Below are 27,266 nucleotides of genomic sequence, written 5' to 3'. Positions count from 1 at the left end.
AAAAGTATCCTTCCTTTCCCTCATTCCATCCACTCCTCTCCACCCATAACATCAGGAAATACACCAAGAGGAAGCCAGTTGGGGAGTGGTGTTGACCCAGGAGCTGAATTCCAGAGTCTGGGGGGCAGCCATCGCACTGGGAGGCTGTGGAGGCTGCTGGCTTCCGCCTGGAAGGGAGCATTCACTGGCCTAGATCTGAGATGTCCTCTGCGGAAACACTAAGTCAATGCCCAGGAGTAAAAGCCGCTGTGGACGCGCCTGTAAACGTGGCCAGCACCAGGAGCCCGGCGCCCGCTGGCTGGCTTGTTTCAGGAGGCAGTCGGTGATTTCCGTGAGCCTCACTTGCCTCGCAGCTTTCCCCCCCGCAAGCACCTCGGTTTCCAGGGTGCTCTCAGGTGAACTTCCGCACAGGGCTGAAATGATGCTGTGATACAGGAGGGTGACATTCAAAGGGCACCTGAGCAGGGAGCGGTTCACACCGGTTTGCCAACTGCAGAGCCGGGACAGTTAGATTGTGCTCCTAGGCGTCGGGCCTGCCCAGGCTGGGGGTGGCGGAGAGTGTGCCCTCCTGCGCCTCCCAAGTGTGCGGGCTCCAGTCCCCCAGTGTCCGAGTCGCCCCCTAGGGGCCCAGCGCCGGGGGCGGGGCGTGGGCGACGGCTCCGCCCTGGGGCGGGGCGCGGCGGCGGGGCGCGGCGGGCTCCCTCGGGGTCTCTGCGGGCTGGCACTCCGCGGCGGGGGCGCGATGGAGGCGCCGGCCGAGCTGCTGGCCGCGCTGCCCGCGCTGGCCACTGCGCTGGCGCTGCTGCTCGCCTGGCTGCTGGTGCGGCGCGGGGCGGCCGCGAGCCCGGGTCCCGCCGGCGCGCCCCCGGAGCCCGCGTCCCCGGTGCCGGCAAGTCCCCGCGTTCCTGAACCGGCGGCCGCTCCCGGGGGACTGGGACTGCCCGAGGGCCCGGGGGAGCCCACGGAGCCCGGGGAGCCCGTAGCAGCGCCGGCCGAGGCCGAGGAGCAGGCGGCGGAGGCGAGGCAGGTACGCACCGGGCGCGCCCGCGGCGCCCTCCCACCCAGGGACCCGGGACCCTCGGCCGCTCGGCCGGCCCTGTCGACCCGCAGAGCCGGGGAAGCGGGGCCGCGAGGCCCCAGGCGGGTGGCCCCGGGAGGGGCAGAGCCGGCGGCCGGCAGGAAACGAGGGTCCCGGCGTGCCAAGTCTGCGGCTCGCCATCCTCCCCTGGAAGTGCCGCCGAGTGGCCGGCCGGCTGGAGTTGGTGTGCCCGTTCTCTTCCCGACCTCCGCCCCTGCCAGCCGGGAGCCGCCCCGGCACCGGCCCAGGCTCCGCGCCGCGGCGCTCCCAGGCCTCCTACGGCGCTTGGAATTTCGCTGCCCGCCGACCTCCTGCTCCCCCGCGCCCCCTGTTCCCGCATCCACGTGCACGCGGCTTATTTCAAGGCGGGCAGTAGAAGTTGGGATGTTGACAATTTAGTACTTTTGGAGGGTGAAGAGAAAAGCTGCCTCTTTTTAGGCCCACTTGAAATCCAGATTCCAGAATCACTGTGGCCTTGTGTGAGGCCCATGGAGGGGACGGAAAGAAAGACACTGATCACTATTTTATTGTCATTTTCAAACTGCTTGTGGGCTTTGGCACATCCCCTACCCCACTTCCCAGGGCGCAGACAAGTCTGGCTTGTGTGGTGTGAAAGCTGCCTCCTGGGGGTTCCCCAAATATGCTTCAGCGTCCCTGCCACAGGCCCTGGCTAGTGTTGGCCACCAGCTCTGCCTGACCACACTGTCTTACCCCAGGCTAACTTCATCCGCCTCCCCAGCCAGCCCGGTTCTCTCTCAGATGCACCTCTTCAGGCTGGAAACCTACTTGCCCTTGTTATCAGGATTTCACTGTCCTGGGCTGGCTTGGGCCTCCACCTCTGGCCCACGACTGGGTTTTGTTGTTTCCCAGTACTGGGGAGAGAACCCAGAGGTGCTCTACCTGAGCTGTAGCCCCAGCCTTTTTACTTTTTATTTTGAGATGATAGGGTCTCTCCTTATCCGCGTGGTTGCTCAACCTGGGAATTCTCAGCCTCAGATGGGCTTGGGCCACCAGGCCAGTCCCCCACCCCTAAGTCTAATTGTAACACTTTCTTCTTATTCCTGAGCTCCTTGCTTTGGAGGAGAGGACACAGCCCGGCAGTGGAAACCATCAGCCGGCTGTTCTAGTGCCTTGTCAGCAGATCTGCGATGCCCACTCTGTCCTTTGCTGGACACAGTGGTTTACACTGGAGAGAAGCAGAGGGGAGAGGAGGAAGCAGAGACTGCCCTCAGGCGTTTTTCTCTAGCTCTCCAGACCCCCTCTGAGCAGGCGCTTTGCTTGACAAGTGGATGACTAATTGTGTCATTGGAGTGGCTTCTAACCAGCCCTGGGGAAGGTGGAGTATGTCGGAGCTAATCTGAGGCCATGATGCTCTTGCAGGGGGAGGCTGGATACCTTACCCAGTTAATGGCAGGTGGGGCTTAGACATGCCCGCCGTATGTGTTTATATTTGTTCCCATGTTTGGGACTCCTGCCTCACTCGTGGTCTCATGGGACTATTCTCAGGACATCACTGGCTCTCTATCAGCCCTACTTATGAATTGATCCTTTATCACCCAGCAGTAGGTTCTAGACTGAATGCCAATGTCCTTTGATGGCACACAGTCATTTCCTGTCCTCTGGGATACAGCACTTCTTTAACTTTCCACAGGGCTTTGGGGCTGTCAGCACATATGATATGTAACGTGGTGGATTCAATAGTGTTGTGGAAATAGGGGCCCTCAGCTGGATGAGGTGGTGCATGGTGCAGGCCTGTGATCCCAGGCTGAGGCAGGAGGATCACAAGTTCAAGGGAAGCCTCAACAACCTAGTGAGACCCTGTCTCAAAATAAATAAAAAGGGGAGAGGTTGTAGCTCTGTGGTAGGATGCCCTTGGGTTTAGGCTCCAGTGCCATTAAAAAAACAAAAAGGAAATAAAAATAGGGGTCCTCATATAATTTGCCCCCACCTGGGTGGATGCATATTCTCTGAGGTCCACTGTGTGTCTTGAAGGACAGTATACAGTGTGAGGAGACCTGATGCCGGCTGCCCTGAGGAAATCCACCTTGTGGAGAGTTCCCTAAGTCATCTTCCTTACTGAGAGGTCTGGTCCCCTTTGGATTCAGGGCCCCAGCCCTTTCTGAGCTGACCAGCTCCCCTCCCGCCCGAGGTCCTGGATCAGGGCTGGCCCACACCTGTGTGTCCTCCCCACCCTTCCCACGAGTGGAATGAACTGAAGCAGCTGCTTAGAAATTGTCTCGAAATTGACTTGGACATTTCCAGAGGTTTTCTGTTCTGATGAGGAGGAGCTTAGGGGACAGTTGGGAAGAAGGCCCCTTGGGAAAATAACACAAGGGGCAGGGGACAGGGGCAGCCTCCTTTGGGCTCCCTAAGTGAACCCAGAGAGAAGGGCTGGAGGGGCAAGGGCACCCCACCTGCTGTTAGCCCAGAAGTCACTGCCCAGGAAGGGAGGGAGAGGCAAGCTAAGCCCTGCTCATGGGCTCCCTCCCTCCCTCCCTCTTCATTTTCTATTAACTGCTTCCCTTCTAATCCAATCCTCTTCTTTCCCAGCAAGGCCTGGGCAGTCTGGGGCAGCTGCTGCCTCTGACTCACAGAGCTGATTACCGAGAAGGCTCTGGAGCCCAGGGTAGCAGCCAGCCTTCAGCTGCTGCTGCAGATCACTCCCGACAGCACCCCCCGGGGCTGGGCACCCTCCACAGGACCAAGTGGCAGGAAGGGACCATTTATGGGCTGAGGCCCTGAGCATGAAATGAAGAACTGGAGATGGGATCAGTGCAGCCCAGACCAGCCGCAGGGAGGGCCTCTCCCTTCCCCTCCCTTCCCTTCCCCTCTACAGAGCAGCCAGGGCAGGAGTCCCAGGAGAGGGTGGAATCACATTATTGGAGCCATCGCATTTCTCTTCCAGAGGTTAGCGTGGAGTAGGGAGTGTAGGACACATGACAGGAGCACGGCTTTCACAAAGGACTGTGAACCAACCACATCAAGGACAAGAGCTGGTCCCTCCTCAGGCCCGAGAGAAGCAGGGTTTTAGTGCTTCCACGTAGGTTGGGATTTTAGAATTACCGGGAGGGGGGACTGGGATTGTGGTTCAGCGGTAGAGCATTCCCCTAGCACCCGCCTAGCACGGGCGGGACCTGGGTTCCATCCTCAGCACCACATATAAAAATAAAGGCATTGTGTAGTGTCCATCTACACCTAAAAAATAAATGTTTAAAAAAAAAAAAAGAAAAAGAATCCCGGGAGGGCCTCTTACTTAATGGAAGTAGGGCTTCCAGCAGGACTCTCTCTGTGTCCTAGGGTTCCCCATCAGCATCGTGCGCAAGGGGTCAAGGGACATTCCTGGCAATAGCAACACATGCTTTGTCTGTGCCAGAGCTCAGACCTCTTGGCACATAGGTTCTAGCTCTGCTCAAACACAGAGTAGAAGCCAGGTCCCGTGGCTTATGTCTCCAACCCTGACTGTCATGATTCAGATAGTTACATAAAACGTGGGTGTGTACGGAGACAGAGAGAAAGATGGCAGAATTGGTGTTTCAAGGTGGAGGGTGTATGGTGTTCATTACTGTATTGTTCTTTCAACTTTTCTGAAAGTTTGGAATTTTTCAAAATATAAATATGATATTGGAAAAACAGCCCAGTGGGCGTTCCCCAGGAAGGGCTCTGCTGTTTGGACACTGCAGCCGTGGTGGCCTGGTAGCTGCACGGCCTCCCTCTGTCTGTCCTGTTCCTCTGGCTCTGCCTGGTTTGCTCCTCTGAAGTTAGGTCCAGTGTCTCCTTTCCTAGCTGAGCTTTGGCCACTTTGCTCTCTGTCCCTCCCAGAGTGGGCAGGGCAGGCAGGCCCTTCTCCACAGTCCCTCCTGGCCTCCGTGATACTAGTGCGGTCTCATCTTGTTCTTACGAACCCAGGTAGTAGGGCCAAGTAGGTATCTGGCAGTTTGTTCTTATCACTTTGGGTTCTTTCTTTGGTCAACCTGGGCTGATATATCACAGTACCTTAGTCTGGTGGCTTACACGACAGACACCTCTTTCTCACATCAGTGAAGGCTGGAAAATCCAAGATCAAGGTGTCAGCAGATTGGATCTTTAGCGAGGACTCTTATGGCGCAGACGCCACCCTCTTACTGTGTCCTCACGTGCCAGAGAAGGCGGGGGGCTCTGGTGTCTCTTCATGTTCTGATGGGGTCCCCCACCCCACCCCAGGGGCTCCAGCCTCATGATCTAATCTAATCAGCTCCCAAAGGCCCCCCGCCCCCCCCAACACACACACTAGGAGTTATGGCTTCAATATACAAATTGGGGAGGGGAGCAGGGTGCACAAACGTTTAGTCCATAATAGGCCTAGTGATTGGCCGAGGTGACAGAACTGGAAATAATCCAACATTCATTAATTAAGACATTCGACTAATTAGAAAATAATGTTAAATAAGTAAAGAAAAGAAGATAGTAACTGTCCCTGTGTCCATCCACTGAACGGGCTGACGCCAGGGGCTGGAAACACAGGGTGTTTTTTGTAAAGTTGTTTAAACTCATTTAATTTTTTTTTTCCATATAAGAAAGAAGTCTGGGGGCTTTTCTGATAGCTCAACTCTGTTCTTTCAGAGAGAAAAAGTCTTGATGGCACACAGAAAATTCAGCTGTCAGAATTTCTACCTAGTGAAAGCGAGTTAAGTCGTAAAGACTGTGTCTTGGGAAGAAAGGTGCCTGGCCTTGGAGTCAAGCACTGCTCAAGCCACCCTGAGACGCTGCTCAGGCCACAGCCGGGGCGGGGGGGGGGGGTGAGAACCCTGGGTCCTTGATGGGGGTGCTCTTGGGAACCTCCAGATTCTAGTGGTCAGAGCTTTATGAACCACCTGAGCCTGGGCACACTGGACTTGCCACTGTCAAGGTCACATAGTGGACCAGGAGATATAGTCAGGCTCCGAGCCTCCTGGTGTAGGGTCCTGGCTCTGAGCTGTTTGCCAGCCTCGTGTGTGTGTGTGTGTGTGTGTGTGTAAGGGGTCCCGGGGATTGAACTCAGGGGGTTCTACCACTGAGCTACACCCCAGCCCTTTTTATTTTTTATTTTGAGACGGTCTCTCTAAGTTGCTGAGGGTGGCCTGGGACTTTCCATCCCCCTGCCTCAGCCTCCCAAGTTCCTGGTATCGCAGGTGTGTGCTGCGTCACGTGGCTCCTCCTGAGGACCCAGAGTTTGAGATAAACCTCAAGACAAGAAAATACCCCAACCCAATGGTATCTACTGACAACTCCCAGGAAACCTTTTTAACTCCTTATGACAGTTGAGACTGGGGCGTCCTCTGGTTGTGGACTCCAAGATATTTTTCTTTAAGCATTTTTATTAGTTGTTGATGAAATTTTTAAATTTTATTTGTTAATTTATATGTGGCGCTGAGAATTGAACCCAGTGCCTTACATATGTTAGGCAAGAGCTCTACCACTGAGCCACAGTCACAGCCCGCCACAAGATATTTTAAAAGCTGGCCACCAGTATTAATATATTCAAAGCTGGACATGGTCAGATTGTTCAGCCTGATTTTCCACAACAAAATTATTCCTTCTCCGACCCCCTTAGGTCTGCCTTGTGGATCCTTTAGTTCTTTCCCAACTTCCACCTTCCCTCCGTCCAGATGTGGACACTGGAGCTCACCCTGGTGATTTCTGATGGGGTGGCTGGAGTACAGACTGCTGCCCGAGGGCACCTTTTTGGTTTCTTTTGTTTGGTGTGAAGCTTTTGATGTCCTCTAAACCCTTCGTGGGAGCACTGCCCAAAACTGCCAGCGTGACGCAGGGATGGAGCCTGGCAGGCCCTGCTGGTCCCAGTGGGCGTCTGCTCAGGGCCGGGCGGCGGCTGTGCCTCCACTGGGAACCCAGAATGGGCTTCTGGTCTGGACTTCTCAACGCTGGGGGTGGGGACACTGGTCACAGGAGCAGCCCACCCATGGTGCTTTGTCTCCTCTCCCTCCGGTTCTGGCTCCTGCCTTCCACACTCTGAGCCTGTCCTGGGGCAGCGCTCCCCTTTGCTCTTTGCCCCCCTGGAAAAGCTCATGCCGTAATCTCATCAGAAGGTCTTCAGGAACTGGCCCACCGTGGCTGCCTTCCAGAACACTCCGGTCACCACTGTCTTCCTGATCCATAGCTGATGACACCCAAGAGCCTGTGCCCAGCCCCGCCGCCCCCCCCCCCAGCCGTCCCCTGCCTGTCTGTGAGCGGCTCCCTCTCTTCCGCCTTGTGCCCTCCTTCCCCTCCCTCCCAGACCCCTCCTCTCATCCTGGCTGCCACCGGCTGTCTCCTCTGCTCGGCCACAAGCCCAGGAGTGGCCTTCTCTTCTCCTCCCTCCCCCCACCCGCAGCCATTCCATCTCAGGTCCCATCTGTTGCCTGTCAGGGGTCTCCCGACAGCTCTCCTTGCTGGCTGCCACTCCAGGCCCAGGCTCCCTGGGCTGTCCAGTGTCCTCCCCCCAGGCTTCCTTCTACCTGGCCGCCCTTGCCCCACCCCAGAAATGATGTCCCAGCTGCCAGCTGAAAGCCCTGCTTGGCTTCCCTGCACACAGTTCCTCGCCCCCCTCTGCTCCCAGCCCTCGCCTCTGCTGCTAATGCAGCCGCAGCCCCGTTCCTAGCGCTCAGCTGGCGCCCACGTCCAGACCCTCAGGGGTCTACTGGCTCCAGTCCAGGTCTTCACAGGAGTCCTGCTCACCTGGCACATCTCCATGTCCTTGGCCACGCTGGCAGATGGACAGTCGCCCCACCCCCTCCGCCCTCGCCCTCTAGCGCAGTATCCTACTTGGCCTTCTTGGTGGCACTTAATCCAGGGTGAGGTCATCTTTATTTTGGTGCACATTGTCTGCTGCTGTGCAGTGTCTGCTCCAGAGCTCGGGCCTCACCCGCCAGTCACCACTGCATCCCTAGGTACCCAGCACACAGTGGGCACCGAATAAGTTCCTGTTGAATGAACAGGCAGCAAAAACCACGAAAAGAAACACAAGAAACCTCTGTCTCCTTGTCTCCGCCCTGGGTGGCAGGAAGGAGGCCTTTGTCTTCCTACTCTTGGTCTAGCTCCGCTGGGAGCCTGCCCATGGTGCCTACCCCAGAGAGGCAGCCTGTTCACGACGCGAGGTCACGAGGTCCCCTGTGCTACTGGAGTTCAGAAACTGGACGGTCGGCAGTTCATCAAGGTCTCTTCACCAGCATGTGTTTGGCTTGAGGTGGAAGCCACACGAGATCAGTGATTTTATGACATTTTCTAAAGTGCTGGATGCCTTTTCCTTCCTTAACCTTACAGGGAAACTCCGTACGCAGAGCTAAAGCAGAGCCAGCCATCTCCCTTCTCCTTGCTGTGTTCCTGCAGACTCTAAGCTAAAAGCCCTCCATGTCAGGTCCTGTGACCTTGCTCCCCACCCTCAGGATCCTCAAGGCCCTCAGGTGAGCTGCAAAGGACAGATCCTGGCCCCAGCCATGGTCCAAAGGAGCAGCCTAAGCCCCAGCCCACTGGCTAGTCCCATGGCGCCCCCCATGGTGGAAGATGAGAATGCATCTCCGTAAGCCCAGAGACAGACCTCCTGGAACCTGATGCAGAAGAAAGTGGACTGAGAACCTGAAAGCCAGGGATCACTGGAGTTGAAGACAGTACAGGCAGGCGGTGTGGGGCAGAAGAGGGGATTAAAAGGGAGACCCAGAGACCGCCAAGCAAGGGAGAGTTGGGAAGTCAGGTGGAAGAGGGAGCAGGCTGAATCTGCCTCCCGAGGCCACCTGCAGTGCCAAAGGTGCCAAGCAAGTTGAGGGGCCAGCCTGGGGCAACTGCTGGTTCTAAAGGGAAGCTCTTCATTACACAGATAAGGATTTGGAGAGTGAAGCTGCCGTTCTCCACCTGGAGCTGTTGTTTGGAGCGGGTGGTGGGGAGTTGTTTCCTGGGGCTTTGGGGAGAGAATGGCAAGAACTCTACCCAGAGCCGGCGCCAGCTCGTCTTCACTGCCCGGCAGCCAGTGCCCCCCCCCCCCAAACGCAGAGGAGAAACCCACTGATGGCTTAATGCAATCCTTCTGGAAGGAGGGAGACTCGGCCACCCGGGAGGCAGCCTTCCCCGCGCGCCGCCTTGCCCATTCTTGAGGAGGGAAAGACACCCCTTCTAGAGTGGGGAACAGCCTCCCACTCCCCCCGCCTAGTGGGGCTCTGTCCTTTAAAATCATCCAGATACCCAGCCTCGTTGGTACCGTCAGCAGGAGGCAGCTCTGGGGCTGCCCCAGCGGATCCTGTTTGCAGGAGCCCAGCCATCTCCCCTGGCAGCAGACAGACACTGTCTCAATCTCATCTCCCTGTCACCCCTCAACACATGTCCCTCCGGCTCTCTTCACTTGCAAGCCTCCCGCCCCCTGGGGTCAGCCCAAGTAGCCATAAACGTCAACACCCCACTGCACAGGAGTCTGGCTTTCAGTGGTGAGAAGCCTCCCCACTGAGCCCCAGAAGCCTGCCTGTCCCCTCTGCCACTCTCTCTGCTCTCGGCCCCCGGGGAGTTGGCTGGGGCTCCTGGCCACAGAGAGGCCATGGGGAGGAACTTCCCTTTGCTTTGCCTCTCCTGCCCCAACCAGGAAAAAAAAAAAAAAAAAGCTGAATTGGAAAGTTATTCCAGAGCATAAGTTAAGACTTGCTCTCTATTTAGTAACACAATACGAGACTGGTCCAGGTGGTGATTGGTGTGGGGTCAGCTGGGTCAACTTTGGGGACCAGCCAGGATGGTGTCAGCTGTCTGTCTCAGTGGGGGCCACTTATTCACAATCTTCATGAAGTTGATCGACTTGCCCTAGAAGCATGATGTATTCATTTGCCAGGTTTCCTGCAGCAGAATACTCCAGACCAGGAGCTTGACAGGAACGTCATTTCTCACAGGTCCACAGCACGGAAGTGCAAGTTCAAGGTGCGGGCAGCTGGTTCCTCCTGAGGCCTCTGCTTGGCTTCCGGATAGCTCCTTCCTCTCTTCCCTCACACCCCCCACCCGTGTTCTCACATGGTCTTCTGTCTGTGCACATTCCTGGTTTCTCTCCCTGTTCAGATTTCCTCCTATAAGGACAGCACTCCTGGATTAGGGACCCCCTAGTGGCTTCATCACTTCATCACTTGTTAAAGGGCCTGTCCCTAAATGCATCCTTCAGTGTCTCCGGGGGATTGTGCTGGGCCTGGCCCACACTAATATCTGCAGATGCTCAAGTCACTTATATCAATGGCATAGTACTTGCATATGTCCTGCAAACCTCTTCCTGTCTATTTTAGGTCATCTATAGATTTTTTTTTTTAATTTTTTTTAGTGCCAGAGATTGAACCCGGGGACTCTTAGCCATGGAACCATCCCCAGCCCTTTTATTTTTAGTTTTGAGACAGGGTCTTGCCAAGTTGCTTGGGGCCTCATTAATTTGCTAAGACTGGCTTTGAACTTGGCCATCCTCCTACCTCAGGCTTCCAGATTGCTGGGATTGCAGGCATGTGCCACCACACCCAACTCAGGTCACTTTTTAAAAATGATTTTATTTTGGCAATTAATTCATTTTCTTGTGGTATAGGGGATCGAATCCAGGCTTGTTCCACCTCTGAGCTACATTCCCACCCTTTTTAAATTTTTTATTCTGAAACAGGGTCTCACTAAGCTGCCAAGGCTGACCTTGAACTTGTGATCCTCCTGCCTTAGCCTCTAGAGAGGCTGGGACCACAAGCATGGGTCTCTGCACCTGGCTCTGGATGATTTATAATCCCTAATGCAATGTAAATGTTGTGTAAATAGTTGTTACACTTATTATTTAGTGAATAACCTCCATATGTGTCCAATACAATCAAATTTTTCCCCAAATATTTTTTATCCACAGTTGATTGAATTGGTAGATGGGCCCTGCAGATTGAGGGCCAGCTCTGCTGTCAGGCTGAGGTACTTGGGGTTAAGCTTTGATATATGAATGGGGGTGAGGGGGGGCACAGTTCAGCCCATGACACATGGGCAACAATCTTAGGGCATCGAGGAGAAGTCAACTGCTGGGAGCTGGCGGAGTGGTCCACATCTGTATCCCCAGGTACTCAGGAGGTGGGAGTCCAGGAGTTAAAAGCCAGCCTGGGTGACACAACAAGACCCCATCTCAAAAAAAAAAAGAACCAGTGCCTTTTGAGAGCTTCACAATTAGCACCTGAGCAGCTGCTCCCTCCTGCTTCCTTGAAGGCCCCAGAGTGACCTCTCCCAGAGATCCTGCTGCCTCCAGGAGATGCCTGTGCCTCAGACCCAGAGGCACCTGGGGCTCTCCTGCTGCGGCCATCCCGCTCTGATACCAGGAGCTGAAGGCTGGGCAGCCTGTCTCAGCCCCAGCTGGGAGCCTCTTCTGGCTCCTCCTGCCCTCATCTTGCCCCCCACACACACATGGCTCCAAACGCAACTCTCCTCCTGCTTCTCCCTGTTGAAGGGAGGCTCCGGGCTTCCTGAAGGAAGAAACCTGAACCCTTTTCTGTGCCACCTTAGAACTCTGTGGTGCAAGCCCCGCATTTCTGTCCCCTGGTTTCTGACCATTTCGTGCCACACACCGCCCTGCAGTCATGCCAGGCTCATGCAGTAGCTGGAAAACTCTGGACTCTGGGCCTCCAGGCCTTTGCCTGGCTGTGCCCTCTGCCCAGAGTCCCCTTCCCACGACAGCTGTCAGCACCCCTGTCTCAGACCCTATCAGAGTGCCGCCGCCTCTGAGACTGTCCCTGTTCTCTGCAGGCCCAGCTGAGCCCCTTCCTTCAGGCCCCAGAGTGTCACCTCAATGCCTCGCAGAGTCCTGAACACAGTCTGCAAAACTCAGCGTGCCCCGGGACCTTCTGTAAGGAAGGAGAGTGTGCAGTCCCCAGGAACTGCTGCTTGGGCCTTCCTCAGACCGCACACTCTAGCCCTGTCCCCGTCACAGCACACAGCTCTGGCCCGAGGCTAATGCGCCCTCTTCCTGAGCGGTCTTCATCTTGGTCTCAACTGTGCTGCTTCTGAAACCTCCACTTCTTTTTTCTGGGGTCAGCCTTCCATTTTTCTGCTGTGCACACATTTTTATAAAATAAGAGCCAGATGCAATAGGGAGGGGTGTTTTGCTTTGTGAAAAAGAATAAGGGGGACTGGGGGTGCAGCCCGGTGGTAGGGCACACGCTCAGCATGCCTGAGGCCCTGGGCACCATCGCTAGCACTGCACACATGCACAAGAGGAACCCTATCACTGTTTCTGTGTTCTCTAAAAGCCTAGGTAAGTGCTGGAGTGCAGAGCCTGGCTCTTCTATGAGGCCCTAGGGTGCTCCAAAGAGTGCTGTTTGCTGACCCTCCCAAAACACCCGTCACTGCAGGACGGAAGGCAGCACCCCCCAGGTCCTCTGGGATCATTGTCGGGCTTCAGCTGCGTCTTCACGTGGGCCCAGAGCACCTTAAGGACAGGACCTGTGCTCATTCTTTCTTATTTTTCTTTTCATTTTTGTGTCCCTGGCACCTATTAGGAGAATTGGCCTCTCTATTCTCCTTCTGGGGCCCTCCCCAACTAGGGTGACGTCTGTCTGTCATTAAAGAAGGCATCCAAGACTGGGAGTGGGGGCACACGCCTGTAATCCCAGAGGCTAGGGAGGCTGAGACAGGAGGGATCTGCGTCTAAATAAAATACATTATAGGGCTGGGGATGTGGCTTGGTGTCCCAGTGCCCCTGAGTTCAATCCCCAGTAGCCCCCCCACCCCCCCCAAAAAAAGAAGGCTTTGTGTCAGTGTTGGGGGACAGCTGCCTTCCTTGTGCTCACGCAGCACTTCTCAGGCACTTGGCCTGTGACAGCCGCTTCTCCAACTGTCTGGCACCAACTGGACATCCTACAGTTAAGCTCTCGGCACTCCCTATGTGGGGTTGGGCAGACCCTGCAGGTGGCCTCAGACCTTCAAGATGCCGATTGCAAAGTCACAAGTAGGAAACCCACACTTCCTCCAACTTGGCTGTAAATCAGGGCATCCGAGACCCCCTCCTCGGGGTGGATGGTCTGCCGAGGCGGGCACAGCCTCTGGGAAGCACCTCACGTTGATGGGTTTATGATAAAGGTACAGTGACAGATGAACCGCCAGAAGGAGGCACAGAGGGTGAGGTCCCAAAGGTGCCGAGCACAGCAGCTCCATCCCTGTGGAGCTGGGCCGTGCCTTCCTCCCCACCGTGGACGTCCAGGAGCCCAGAATGCCCCAGACGTTAGGGACTTTGCTCTCCCCACACAGGCAAGGCCCATCGCTGCCTCCACCTGCCTCAGGAAAAGTGGGGGCCGAGGGCTCCAAGTGTCCCACTGTGGCTCTGTCTTCCTGGAGAGCAGTCCCGTCCAGGGGCCACCAAGAGCTAACTCAGTAGAGCAGAAGGTGCTCGGTGTCCAGGGTACTCCCAGGGATGTAGGGCACTGCGTCAGGAGCTGGGGCCAAAGACCAAACGTTAGGACAGAGCTACTTCTGTTACTCAGAAGGTCGTCAGGGTTTCGGACCACTGTGTCAGGAGCTGGGGCACAGAGCAAACCTGCTTTTTATCATGTTACAGTCGTATCCCTGCCTGCTCTGTTGGAAAAGATATATAAAAAAATAGCCCCAATCTCGCTGCCCAGAGACCCCATTAGCATTGTTAAAATACACGGAGTAACTCATGCACATAATTAGAAAATTCAAATTATTCTGAAATGTAAAGGTTGAAAGGAAGGCAGCCCTCCCCAGCTCTGCTCCCTGAGCTGACGGCTGTTTCCAGAAGCTCCCCCTCTGCACTTAGGATCGCCAGCACCCTAACACACGCCCCGAGGGCTGCTGGCCGGGCGCTGCTGCTTGCTCTCTCCCTAACACGCTGTTCTCTGGGAGTGCTGTCAGTGCCCCTTTGCAAGCGCAGTGCCCCGGGCCCACATGCCCTGCAAGACAGGGAACAGCATCTGGTGACCACGGGCACCAGCTCACCCAGCTAGACTCAGTGGGTGAACCGTTGCTCTCTCCGGCTATGGCTTGTTTTGCTGGGCACGGCATCACGGGATAGAAGTCCCGTCCAGAGGGCAGACCCTTAGAAATGGGGTGCTGCATCCAGGGGGGTTCCCATTCCTGGCACCTGGAGAGGCCTGCCTACCTAACCCCAGCCACGAAGACACTCCCTTTGCAGAGTTCAGGAGGTCTTTGGACAGCCTGGACACGTCCCTACCTGTGCAGGGGGCAGCCTGGTGGCACCTAGGTGGCCCTGTGCACACTGCTGAGTGGGAAGAGACAGTACCCCCAGGCAGGCGCTCAGGCCCTGGTGCTGGCCACTTCTGACCACCAGGGGCCTGTGAAAGCTTGCCCCCCAGCTCAGCTGTGTTTTGGGGGTGTCTCCCCCGGGGCTGCAGCCTGCTCTTCATTGCTGGGCAGCTCATGCCTGTCCACTCTGCTCTCAGACATTCGCCCTCTGGGCTTCCAGGTCCCTCCTGCCCCCTGGCCCATGGTATGTCCCTGTCATCCTTCAACATTCCTGCAAGTTGAAGTCACTCCTTCCTCCCACAGAGACCGCCCCGGACATGCCTCCTGCCTTCTCTGTGTGGGAGAGACCCGGAGCTGAGGAGGCGGAGCTCCACTTTTGGGAAAGTGGACAAGGAGATGGCCAGGCCCAGAAGGTGGCCTGGAGGGCGGGGCCTGCGATTTCCCAGGCAGCTGCGCCAAGGCCCTGCCCCGGCCTGGCCAGCGTTGCTCTTGTGCCTCTAATTTGCTCACTGCCGTGGGGGATGGGGGGTCCCAGGCCCACTCAGCAAAATGGCCTCCGAATTCCCAGACAAGCACCTGGGGAAGGTCAAGGGCCTGAGGTGCACAGGTTAAAGGAGCCCTGTTCCTGGGCTCAGGGGACCTGGCTGCAGGATAGGCGCGACTGCTGGACCTGGTTACACTGGACCTAGAGCCCCTTCCCCTATCTTCTGTCCACCCACTGCCACCATTTCCCAAGGCAGCCATCTGGCCCATCCACCATTTCACACTCTAGTGTGTTCACACACCCCAAGAGCTGGCCATAGCCCCTTCTCTGCCTGTGGCACTGACCCCTGCCCTTGTCTTGCAGGAGGAGGAGCAGGACTCGGACAGTGAGAAGGACCCTCCCCCAGCAGGGCCTGAGGACGAGGACGGTGAGTGGGACTCCCTTGAGCTGCAGTCTCTGCCCCTCCTGCAGGGCCCGATTAGGACCAAGCCGTGCTGGGGGTACCCAGCGCTGGAGGTCTGAGGAGGGGGTGCATGGGAATGATGGTCTGGCCAAAGCCCTGCCCCCTCTGCTGCCACCTCCCGGAGTTTTCTGTCTATAATATGAGTGTGTGTGGGTCCAGGAGGCCCTGGCTTCTGTCCTGCCTGTTTTTGTTCTTAGCACTGGGGACTGAACCCCAGGGCGCTTTACCACTGAGCCACATCCCCAGCCCTTTTTATTTTTTGAGATGGGTGTCTCAATAAGTTGCTTACCGCTCTGCTAAATTGCTGAGGCTGGCCTCAAACTTGTGATCCTCCTGCCTCAGCCTCCAGAGCCACTGGGATTTCAGGTGTGTGCCACCTCACCCAGCTGACTCTATATTGCTTTTTTGTTTGGTTTTGTTTTTGGTGTTGGGGATGGAACCCAGGACCTTGCACAGCCTGGCAAGCCTCTACCATCTCCCCTGCCTCTCACGAGCAGGCTCAGTATGTCCCCTTTCTCTCCAAATATCTCTGACCCATGTTGTCAAGACAGAAACCACTCACAGGCCGCCCTTCTGCAGACAGAAGGCACGGGAGGGACCACCCCGCCTCTTAGTGGCTGGGGCTCCCTGGCCTCCTAGCCATGCCATTCCCTGCCGTGGACAGTCAGAACCAAGTGCGTGGGGCCCCTGCTGATCTGCCACATTGCGTTTCTTTCCAAAAGAAGCTGAGCACAGACAGCAAAATGTCAGCACTTGCTACACCTGCACAGCGAGCAGGAGCCCCGAGGCCCTGTTGCTTTTCTGTGTTTTCGATATTTTATAATTTTAAACAGTGAAACTGGCTGTGTCTCCCCCGCTAGTGGGAGTGGTGGAAAGAGGGGGTTCAGGAATGTGGGGCTCAGTGAGCATCTGGCAGTGGGCGGGGGACCTCCGTCCCCACCAGGGAGGCCCTCCTTCTCGGATGTGGGTTCTTCTGTATCATCTCCAATCAGGGACTCGCTGCAACTGGGGCTCTCCGTGTGGGACCAGGATTGTTAGTGATTTGGGGACACAGGCCCTTGGGTGTGCACAGGGGGAGGCCTGGCAGGCCACCTCACACACAAGCTCACAGTACTTGTCCCTGAGCCCTCCCTCCTTATCTGCGCTGCTGTCCCTGGCTAGCCCCTGTCCCCATGGCTTCCTGCCGTCTCTAACGAAGCAGAGGGAGGGGGGCTGGCTGCCCGCTGTCAGGAAGCTCGGGTGGACACCCAGCCCCTCTGCAGCCAGCAGCTCAGCTCCCGGGCTGATTGGTTAGTGTCGCTAAAGTGGCTTCCTAAGCAACTCAGAGATTCAAACAGACTGGAAGACAGCCCCCCCCCCCCCGGGGCCTTCCACATCCAGCCCTCCTGATCTCACCGAATCAGATGCAGCTGTGTGTGGCTTGTCCCTTTTTGTGATTTCAAGTCCATTGTTCTGTGTGGCTGAGTAAAAGTGGAGCCAATCAGACCTGCCAGCAAGGCCAGCCGACCCTACAGGAGCGCCAGGCCGGCAGCTGCCTCGCGTTTCGGTTTTCTAAAACAGCAACGCAGTTGTGTTGGGGTTCACTGGTTTTGTCAGTCGCCTCTTCTGGGTTCACACTGAGGGTTGGTGGCAAGTTCCGTCTGCAGCTGCAGCTGCAGCTGCTGTCACAAGGGCGACAGGACATACAGGCTTTGGGGGATAACCAGGGACCCAGGCCCCTTGCTCCTTCAGGATGATTGCAGTGGCTCAGGGTGGCTTCTAGATCCCTGGCCTCATAGGTGGGGAGGGCTAATCAGGGCTAATCTCCAAACTCTGGCCTCAAGAAGCTCCTGATTCCAGGGACCCCGGAGGCTTCTGATGCTCGGTACCCTCTGTGGGCAAGCAGAGCCCTAGGGGAGAGCCAGCTGATGGGCAGGCGGCAGGGCGGCCTGCCCTCTCTGCTCAGTCCACAGGGTTCCCCGGAAACCTGGCCCAGCTCACCCCACCTCCTTGCCTCTCCCACACACACAGCCTCCCGTGTCGTCCCCACCCCCCCTCCTTTTGCTCCTGCCACCATGCTTTGTCAGGTCCTCCAGGCACACTTGGCTGGGCCGTCTCCACCACACACCCCCAGCTCCCTCTCCCAGCCTCACCTGATTAGACCTCCCTACCTATGTTGTCCGCTGCAGAGCATTTGGGACCAACTACAAAAAATTTGTTTTAGTCCAGGGGTTGAACCCAGGGCTGCTTAACTACTGAGCCACACCCCCAGCCCTTTTATTTTTTATTTCAAGACGGGGGTCTCACAGAGTTGCTTAGGGCCTTGCTGAGTTGCTGAGGCTGGCTTTGAACTCATGACCCTCCTGCCTCGGCCTCCCGAGCTGCTGGGATCACAGGTGTGGGCCTTGGCGTCCAGCTAAATCATGTCTTTTAATTACACATATTTGTTTGCTGGGTGTTCTCGTCTCTGCGGTCTCCCCAGCACCTGGAATTGTGCACTTTGAGTATTTGTGGACTGAGTGAAGAGCAAAGTAATCCTGGTGCACATGAAGTGACTGCTCCCTGAGGAAAGCAGCCAGCGGGGGCAGGGGTATCCCACAGGAGCCCCCAGCCTTCTCCTCCTGGGCCAGGGTTTGATGAAGAAAATAGCCCCTGCAGAGTCTCAGGTCCTGGACCGACATCCAGAACTTTCTTCTCTCCGCCCAGAGGGAGGAGCCCTAATCCGAGAGCCTTTCCTTCCCTTGCGCCCACGTCAACCCACCTGCTGACACATGCCGGCCACCACTGGGAAGAGACAGCAGTGACCTGGGTTGTCCTGCTGTGGGACAGAAGAGGAACCACCTGACATTGCAGGGACAGTGGGACACACTTGTAGAGTAGCAGCTGGGAAGAGAAGCCTCTGGAGCTGCTCCCCCACCCAGTCCTTTATATGTTGATGGAAATTAGAGGTGACAGCCACGGGCCACCCCAGCTCTCCAGTCAGTCTGGGGTCCAGGCAGCTCCCTTCATAGGATACTTAGCTTTCCTCTCTTGCTGCACCCTCACTTCCTCTAGCCTGCCTTCACCCCATGTCACATGTCCAGACCCCTGTGCTCCCAGACCTGGATGGCTGCCCTTGTCTGCAGGCGGGTCGCTGCTGCTGTGCCCTTCCAGACACAGCTGCCCCCACATCACCGCCACGTGGGCCAGTTGTGTTTCTAGGTCTCTAATAACCGTGGGGGAGGGATGGGAGAACGTGCTTGGCTGGCACTCCCAAGCCCAGGAGGGCAGGTCCCCGTGGCCCACCTGGCACCGCTGCTTCCTGATGTGAGCCATGGCCGCCTGTCAACAGCTGCTGCCTGATGGCTGGGCAGCGGCCCTGGGCGTGGAGATGAGGTTGAAGGGAGGCCTCGCAGTGGGCGGCTTGGCAGGAACTGTTCACCAGAGAGGGACAGACACAGCTCAGTGGCTGGCTCCACCGGCCTGGGGGGAAATGCCACCCCAGGTGGGGAGGGCAGTTTCTCTCTGGCTGTTCTGTTTTCATCTTGTCCCCATTTCCAGGGCGAGATGTGAGGATTTCATGGAGGACTGGGCTGGATGGGGCTTGTGCATGCTGCCCCTCTTTAACGGGGCTTCTCTGACTGAAGTGTTGCTTTTCAAACTAATAAAGGCGGGGAAACAACCTGGGCTGGGGCCCTCGTACGACCCACCAGGCTCTTATCAGTGCCCCTCATCCCCACAGGAGAGACCTTCTCCTTTAAGTACAGCCCTGGGCAGCTGAGAGGAAACCAGTATAAGAAGATGATGACCAAAGAAGAGCTGGAGGAGGAGCAGAGGTAGGCGAGGGCCCCTCCTGGCACAGCTTGCCCTGGGGAGGCTCCTGGGCACCCGGAGGGCGCAGCCTCCGAGCCACGGCCCGCGGAGCCCCTCCCCTCTTAGTCTGGGGTTCTTTTCTGTCTTGGTGGTTTTCAGCCTGGTGGGAAGGGGAGGGCTGGAGCCCCTTGGCTTCTGTTCTTCCTTCCCCACCACCACATGAAAAAACAAATGAGGTGTCAGGAAAGTGCCCAGAGCATGCCCAGCTGTCCCTAACGCGAGTCCACGACAAAAGCGATTCATCACCGAGGTCGGCTTCTTGGTGCCCCTCCTCTGCTCTGCTGCATGAGGCTGAGGGAGGCGGCTGGGCCGCTTGTTTCTGGAATTGGGCTGCTGCACCCCCACCAGCCGGACTCCCTGCGCCCGCTGGGCTTCCCTCACTGCTTTCCGGCCACGCCATCCTGCCACCGGCCACCTGTGTGCAGGGCGCCTTTGGTTAATGAGCTGCTTCTTTTATGAGCCTGGGGACTGCTGGGGACCGGGCCCTCTGGTGAGCATAACTAGCAGAATCCTCCGCCCTCTCTGGCTGCTCCTGGGCCCGGCATCCACCAGCATCAGGTTTGCTCTCCCACTTGGGCAGGAAGGCCCCAACGCTGGGAGCCTGGGAGCCAGGGCCTGGCCATGCAGGCCCAGGTGGGAGGGAGAGCCACCTGGGAGCCCCCACTCCTCCTTGGGCACTGAGGACTGCCTCTTGACCCCGTTGCTGCCTTTATATTTCAGGATTGAGCTGACCTCTGACCTCACTTCCCTGTAGCAAGTTCCCTAGGTCCTGAGCCACAAATATTCTTGCAAATCCTTTTGGTAAGGAGAATGACTTCATAGACTAGGTGCCTCCCTCACACTGTCTGCTGATGTGTCCCCAACACCACTGACTGGTCTGAGCCCCCTCCCGGCTGCCTCATAACTGAGTGACGCCTTCCTGTCCCCCTGAGCCCTCCTTCTTGTCTTGCCCAAGGCACAGAAGGCCCCTTTCCCAGGGGCAGAAGTTTCTGGAGGCCAATTAAGTCCCAGAGGGGCCAGGAGCCAGCTGATTGGGGTCCTAGTGCTCCTGGTGAGGTTGAGATCTTGGTGGCTATGGGACGTGGGTCATGGTTCAGGCGAACCCTGAGGCTGGTTGGACATGCACAGATTTGCCTGTGCTCCTCAAAGCCAGGGCTGCAGCTGGCCACTCCCTGTCAACGCACGCCCAGTGTCCACGTGTTTTCCGTGGTCTGCAGCTGCTTTGGAGCTCTCCTTTGCAGAGCTGAGAAGCCCATGGCCCAGGAAGAGAGGGCTCGATACCCCTGCCACTCTTGAAGGCCTCTGTGGATGCCACAGACAAAGCCACAGCTGTAGCCTGTGCTCGGGTCAATGCTCAGTGGGCACATGAGCTCAGCGAGTGGGCCACAGGCCTCAGGCAGGGCCAGGCTGCCACTGCCACCGTGTTTGGAGCTGGGGCCTCAGAATCAGAGAGAGAATTATCTCTGAATTATTTTCAAAGAGAGCAGCCCCCCCCCCCACCCACCCCAACCATTTCCCAACAGGGCTTTCCGCAATTCAGACTCAGCTATTCTGTGGGTTGACATTGTGCCAAGGAGCTGCTCGTGGGCTGAGGGAGGGTCCCTGGCTCCTCATCTGCACAACTGCAGCCGCCACTTTGTGCCGTAGTTGAGGAGGGGCTGGCGGAGGTCCTGGCGAGCTGGAGGTCCTGTTCATCCCATTCCCACCTCTGCCCGCATGCCTCCTGCAGCTCGCATGCCTGCAGCATCCGCTTGCTCCCTGCATGTGGTTCCAGTGCGCAGCTGCCCAGGCCCCCTTGGGGCCACCCACCACTTCAGCTCCGCACATGGTGATGCTTGGGGTTGCAGAGGCTGGTCAATTTGGCTCTGTCTTTTCATCTTCAGCACGATACCTCCCATGGGGTGAGGGAGCTGGTGGCTGCTAGACAGTCCTGGGGGCAGCCGAGTCAAAGGAACTGCCCTGGAATTGTCCTAGGAAATATAACACTCATGCTATCGGCAAACTGCTGAGACCAAGGCTGGCCAGCAGGATGCTCTCCTCGCCTGTCAAATTCTTCTCTACCAGACTCTGTGCCTCCTTCTGATTATGTTCTAGGCACTCGGGGTGCCCAGCAGAGGGGCAGCTGGTTAACAGGCAAATGCTGCAGCTCCCTGACTTCAATTGCCTCACCTCAGCTGCCATATCTGCACCTAGAGCCTAAATCTGTATGGGGTCCTGTTTCTGGCATTCCCCTGGTTCTGGCTTGCTCACGGGATTTCAGGACATGGCAAGTAGGACAAGGAGCAGGATGGCCCAAGAGAGTTCTCAGACACTTACTTGGACATCTGTGCCCTTGAAACTGCTCACAAATAAAACGCCCTCTACCCAGGGGCCAGCCAGTGGTCGGGTCTGTAAATCCAGAGTGGCTTCGACTTAGACCCTGTTGTCCTGTCTGCTCATCTCCAGTCCCCTCTGGGTGGGACATACTCATGCTCTCCTGGCTTTGGCTCTGCCTCTGGGGGTGTTCCTTGGTTCCAGCCACAGCTTCCCTGGGAGGTGCCACCTCCAGCTCAGAGTGTGGCTGGGAGGGAAGGTTGGCTTGCAAGCTGGTGACAGCTCCCCGGGGCAAGAGGCCTCCTCCTCACCCCCAGAGCTGGTGAAGCGCAGGGCTTGGCTGGCTTTGTAACTTGGCAGGAAAAAGACCAAGCGCGGCTGTCGGCTCTTTCTCAGTTCTTCCCACCTGCTAGTCCTGGGGAAAAGTGGAACCCAGATCATACGTTCTAGGCACTCAGGGTGCTGGCACTGACAGATGGGCCCAGGCCCCATGCTCCTGCATCTGAAAGTCTGCAGGACTGTCCTGAATCCTCTGGAAACGGACAGGAGGGGTATCATGTGACATAGTGGGGATGTGGAAGAGGTGGTGGGGGAACCAGGGCTGTGGGACTGTGATTCTTGTGCCTGGGAGCATCTAGGAGACCAAGGACAGACTTGGATTTCAAGAGTGAATTTCAACTTCCGCCTGAGATGCACAGACTCCGATCACCAGGAGATGGTGCCAAAGGCACATAATCAGATCCCTTGCAGATGCTCTGTGAACTCATTCCCAAGCGGCCCTGCTGGGGAAGCACTTCCTAGGGTGCCAACAGGCCAAGAAAGAACAAAACACAATCAGTGGCTATCAGGAAGATATCCCCTAGGGTGATAGGAAGGTGCTCACTTACCCATACAAAGATCAGCAAGCTGCTTTCTAGGCTTTGCAGAGGCAGAATATGCTCTCTTGGGGACCCACGGGGGCTCTGCCAGCTCTGGCCACCTTGCAGACTATCTTGCTGCAACTGATGAGAAGCAAAGTGCCAGGTGTTTGAGAAACCAGCGTCTAACACGCCTTCTGCAATTCCAAACATTCTCCTTCCTTGTCCCTCTGTCCCCCTTTCCCTGGTACTTGTAAGATGAAATGAGTAAAATGCGTATCTTTTTCTCCCTATTTCTCTTTACAGAACTGAAGAATAATGAAGTTATCCTTAGCCTCTTCCTGAAAGCTTTCCCTTTTGGCATCTTAAAAGCTTGAGAGATAAAAATGGAAACCCCCAGAAAGAAGCCCATGCAGGCTTCTGGGGTCACTTGCCTACAATTCTGCTGAGACATAAACCCCCAATCAGGAATGCCTTTGGCAAATTATGGCAGGGTCCTTTGGAATTCCTTGGGTTCTGCCCTGTTTGGAGATTTTCCCCGTTTATGGTGGTCACTTTGTTAAGCTAAAGGGTTTTGAAAGATTGAGCTCACACCTTAGATCTGGATTTTTTCTTATTACCCAAATTTACTTGCTATATGCCTTTTACACTTATGATACCACCAATGTTAGCAGCTCTGACATTTCTAAATTAGTTTATCCCAGCCCTCCTCCTTTCATCCATGTTGAAACCAAACCCCCAAAGACTTTAAGTAGTGACAGACAGAGCCCAGCTCACCTATGCTCCCTAGCCCACCATGCCCCTTTCCCTCAGAGCCCACGTCCTTCGCTCTCTGCCAAGTGTAAGAGACGCCATGTTGACCCCAGGTGCAGAGAGCCAGGCCCTGGCTTTCCGGCTGCCCTTCTTTTTCAAACAGGGGGAAGGCCTGGCCCAGCCCTCTTGTTGCTAAGAGGACTTTTTACTGATATTCTTACCAGCTCAGCAGAATCTCCACTTGTGCTTTGGCAGAAGCAATAATAACTGTGTTAGCTTAAAATAGACTTCTGGACTATGCCTTTTCCTAGTTTTCAGATAGACTTTACCAGAAAATTAGATCAGTCCCAAGGTAGTTTCTTGGAATTTTATATTTGACAATATTTATACTATAACAAACTAATCTGCATTTCTTAGATTTGTTGGCTAAGACGTTTTACATGAAAACTTTCCACGGGGTGGAAGGCCAGGAACGTCCAGTCCCAGCTTCAGGGAGTGCGTTCCTACGGCCTTCCCTGGCCTGCTACCGTAGGTGCAGGACAGCAACAGAGCCACAGCCACAGTTGGTGCCTTCGGCACAGAGCCATGGACATGGGCAAGATGCCTCGCAAGTTCCTACAGGGCAGTATCTGATACTCAGTGGGGACTCCCCCAGGCACAGGTGCCCAGCCCTGTCTGGACAGGCTCCTAGGCAGCACCGACGAGCACCCGACAGCCTGGCTCTCTGAACTCAGCCCTCACCCAGCCCAATAAACTTTGAGGATGTGATCTCAGTTACTGTGTGTTTTTTTGGTTTGCTTTGTTTTAAAAACATAATCTAAATAATCTCTTTGGAACTGGTTATTTTAACTCTTTCATTTTGAAGCCTTTACCCTGTTAAAAACACAACTGTCATAGCCACCAAAGCCACATGAAGTTGACTCTTGTCGATTTGGGGAGATGTCCACATCTGACTGACCGTCCAAGGCACTCCGCCCCACACTCCCTGTCAGTGCCTGGCACCTCTTTCCTTGTGCAGAAGTGTACGAAGTCCCTATGATAGGCCCCTTCCCAGAACTGACTATAGATGCAAATTTCCCAGACAAATGAGGCTGGGGTTTGGGATTGCGGTCATCCAACTGCTAAAATCCAACTGCTCAGGGGAAGAGACAGGGCTGAGGAGGGCAGGGTTATGGCAGAAGGAGTGTATTCTGTAAGTGTAAGGCCGGGCCCAGAGACCACCCTGCAGGAGGCTGGTGGCCCGGAAGCTTGCTGCAGCCTGCACCCAGGTGGACCCACGATGTAGCAGAACCCTTCCAGGGCAGGGCTGGGAGGTCCAGGCCTGAAGTATGGCTACGTCCTCTCAAGGTGCCGGGCCAGTGGTGTGGAGGGCAGGGGCAGCAGAAGCCAGAAACTGGAGTAGACAGAACCAAGCTGCAGTGGCCATCCATGCTGGCAGGCAAGGGCAGCAGAACAAGAACCACGCGGTCCCGGGCTCCTGCTCAGCCTCACCGGCCTCGTGTTTGCTGTGGGAGTTGCCCCGGGCTGGTCCGATGTGTGGCCGAGCCTCAGAAGATAACAACAGCACGGCTTGCAAACACTGAGGCTAATCTTCACCCATGCCCTCCCCTGGTAAGAGGGGCAGGGCCACTGCAGGCCATAGGGCATCTTTGTGCAAGGTAGAAAACGGAGGTCATAAAAAGAAAAGGCAGCGCTTTCCTGTGTAGGGAAATCCCGAGGGACGATGCCAGCTGCCCCTGCTGCTGCCCCCTGCCCAGCTCTCCTGCATGCACATCTGGATGTGCCCGTTTCCCGGCCAGCTGTCTTCCTTCCTTCTCTGTTGGCTCCCCCCAAACCAAGCTCTCCTTACCTAAGGGAGCGGTTCTCTTCCTCCTTGCCTCTGTGAGCTGCAAAGTCAACTAGAAATTGAGGACCATGGGGAAACTGAGGACGGTGAACCTATGTGACACTTGGGGGCCCCAGACCTCTGCGGCAAGCCCGAGACCTAGAATGCCTGCGTGGAGCAGCTGGAGCAAGCCAGCTCCTGCGTTTTAGGAGGGTTTGGTTTTAGTTTTCTCATTCTGAAAAAGCAAAGGCAGTAACCAACGGGCGAGGTCAGTCCCACCCCACTAACTACTCCCGGTGGTCTCTCCCCCCCACCTCCTGGGTTGGAAGCATCTTTTTCCTCTTCTCCTTTCTTCTCGACAGAGTTCAGAAAGAGCAGCTGGCTGCCATCTTCAAGCTCATGAAGGACAACAAGGAGACGTTTGGTGAGATGTCCGACGGCGACGTGCAGGAGCAACTCCGGCTCTACGACATGTAGCCCTCACTGCAGACCAGGTCGCCAGCACCATGTGACACAGGGTGTCCTGGACACAGTGCCAGGCCGTTCCCTGACCCTTGGCCCACATATTTGCTACTTTCAGACTTTTGTAGCTTAACTTTGTCTTAGAACGTAGGTGCAGAAGTATATTAGATGCAGATTTGCTCAGTTCTTGCCAGTTGTATATCATCTTAGAGGAATCAGCCTTGTTTTCTTCCAAGGAAGAAACCCCTACCCCTGTGGCTTCTGCTTGCTGGTGAGGTTCCTGCTGTCACATGGGTCATCTTCCAAGACAGTGCAGCCTCCCACCAGGCCCAGGCCAGTGGTCCCGAAGCCCTGACTCTAAGGCTCCACACTCAGCGCCCCGCACATGGTGTGGAGAGAATTCAGGGTGCTGTGGGGAAGAGTCACAGCCGTTCCTGCTGCTGGGGTGTCTCCTCTAATAACACGACAAACAGCCTCGCTGTACCTTAGAAGGATTTCTGGAAGTTCCTGTCGTGTGGTCAGGCAGTAGGGGAGTGTGCTTAGGCAAAACAATGAATTCAAAGACCCAACTTTCACCCTGGGATCCCTGGGCTGAGACAGTGGTATTGGAATTAGTCTCCTCTAAGGGTTTCGCTCATTGAGGCAGAAACTTACTTTAAATATAATTGAGACTTGAGAACACATAATACAGCGAGAACCGTACAGGACACTGCAGATAGATAGGAGGATAAAGTCTGCAACATGGGGCTATGGATGTGGCTCAGATGTGGCTCCATGGGAGAGCACGTGCCCAGCACAGGCCAGATGCCCAGCAGGATGTGGGGCTGCGAATGGGGCACAGATGGGGCTCCATGGGAGAGCACATGCCCAGCGCAGGCCAGATGCCCAGCACTGCAGAAACAAGGCAGCGTGCTCCCTGACACACACACCCCTTTCCAGGACGGGGAGGCCTCTACAGAGAAGGAGACCCTCATCAGAAAGAGCTGGGAAGATGCCAAGTGATCCTGTGGGAACCATGCCTGGGACACCAGGGGGAGCGCCTGGTTCCGGGAGGAGTGAATGTCGGTGATGATGGCAGGGCAGTGGTGGCTGCTTGGCGCCCAGGGGTCCTGCTTCTCACACCACTGGCAGGAACACGCGCAGCCCTGGAGCAGCTGAGTTATGGAGGGCATGCCAAGGAGTGGCCTAAAGCTCTCAGTTTCTTTATTTGCTAAGATAAAACTGAACTAGCACCTAAGTTCAAGGAGCAGCGCCGTTTCACACACCCAGCTCAGTAGCCGTGGGAGGAGAGCTAACTCTCTCTTGTGCGCTCAGATGTGGCTCCATGGGAGAGCACATGCCCGGAAACTGGCCATTTTTCGGGGACCCTCTCCTGCTGTGCTTCTTCCCTTGCTTCTCTGCTGAGGGCGCGGGCTCCGAGCCGCCTGTTAGGGCAAACGCTGGTGCTCCTCTTCAGTTACCTTCGTTTTATCATTAATGCTTTTTTCCTTTTAAAAACTTATTCTTATCTGTATCTGTGAGTGCTTTCTATGACCTGGGAATCCTTTGCTCCTTTTCAGGTCCCCTTCCCTGTCCCCCGACGCATGTCCGTGGCAGGGGGAGGCTTAGGTTTCCCGCTCTCTCCCGAGGCTGTGCTGCAAAACCCATGTGCTGCTGCTCTGCTGCCTCGTCCCCTCTCCTCCCCTCACTCTTGGCCCTTCTTTTCTGATTCGACCAAGCAGGAGTGCCTCCTGTGAGTGAGTCAAATCCTCATGGCTGGGGAAAAGCATAAGGAAGGAACTTTCCTACACTTGTAGCACCTCAGATGCTCAACAGCAGAGAAAACTCCAGCTCAGCTGGTTAAATGAGAGAAGTCCACAGGAAGAGCAGCCGCTGGCCCAGGATGGTCAGCCTCCAGCTGCATTCCCCCCACTCGGGGTCCCCACCTTGTGAGTCTTCTGCATACCAGCTTTCCTCATGGTGGCAACATGGCGTAGGAGGTCCAGAAGCAGGAGAAGGGCTAC

At 56.1% G+C, this 27,266-nt stretch overlaps 1 protein-coding gene across 1 annotated transcript; it reads left to right on the top strand.

Annotated features, from left to right (window-relative positions):
- Positions 1–742: 742 nt before the first annotated feature.
- On the top strand, positions 743–26,291 carry Mxra7 (matrix remodeling associated 7). The gene is made up of 4 exons (XM_071603270.1): positions 743–1,027; positions 15,123–15,186; positions 18,923–19,016; positions 25,164–26,291. The coding sequence occupies exons 1-4, from the start codon at positions 743–745 to the stop codon at positions 25,276–25,278; spliced, it is 558 nt and encodes a 185-aa protein (XP_071459371.1). The 3' UTR covers positions 25,279–26,291.
- Positions 26,292–27,266: the final 975 nt, after the last annotated feature.

This window comes from Marmota flaviventris, chromosome 17 (assembly GCF_047511675.1).
Source record: "Marmota flaviventris isolate mMarFla1 chromosome 17, mMarFla1.hap1, whole genome shotgun sequence".
Classification (NCBI taxonomy): Eukaryota; Metazoa; Chordata; class Mammalia; order Rodentia; family Sciuridae; genus Marmota; species Marmota flaviventris.
This window is presented reverse-complemented; position numbering and strand designations above follow the sequence as displayed.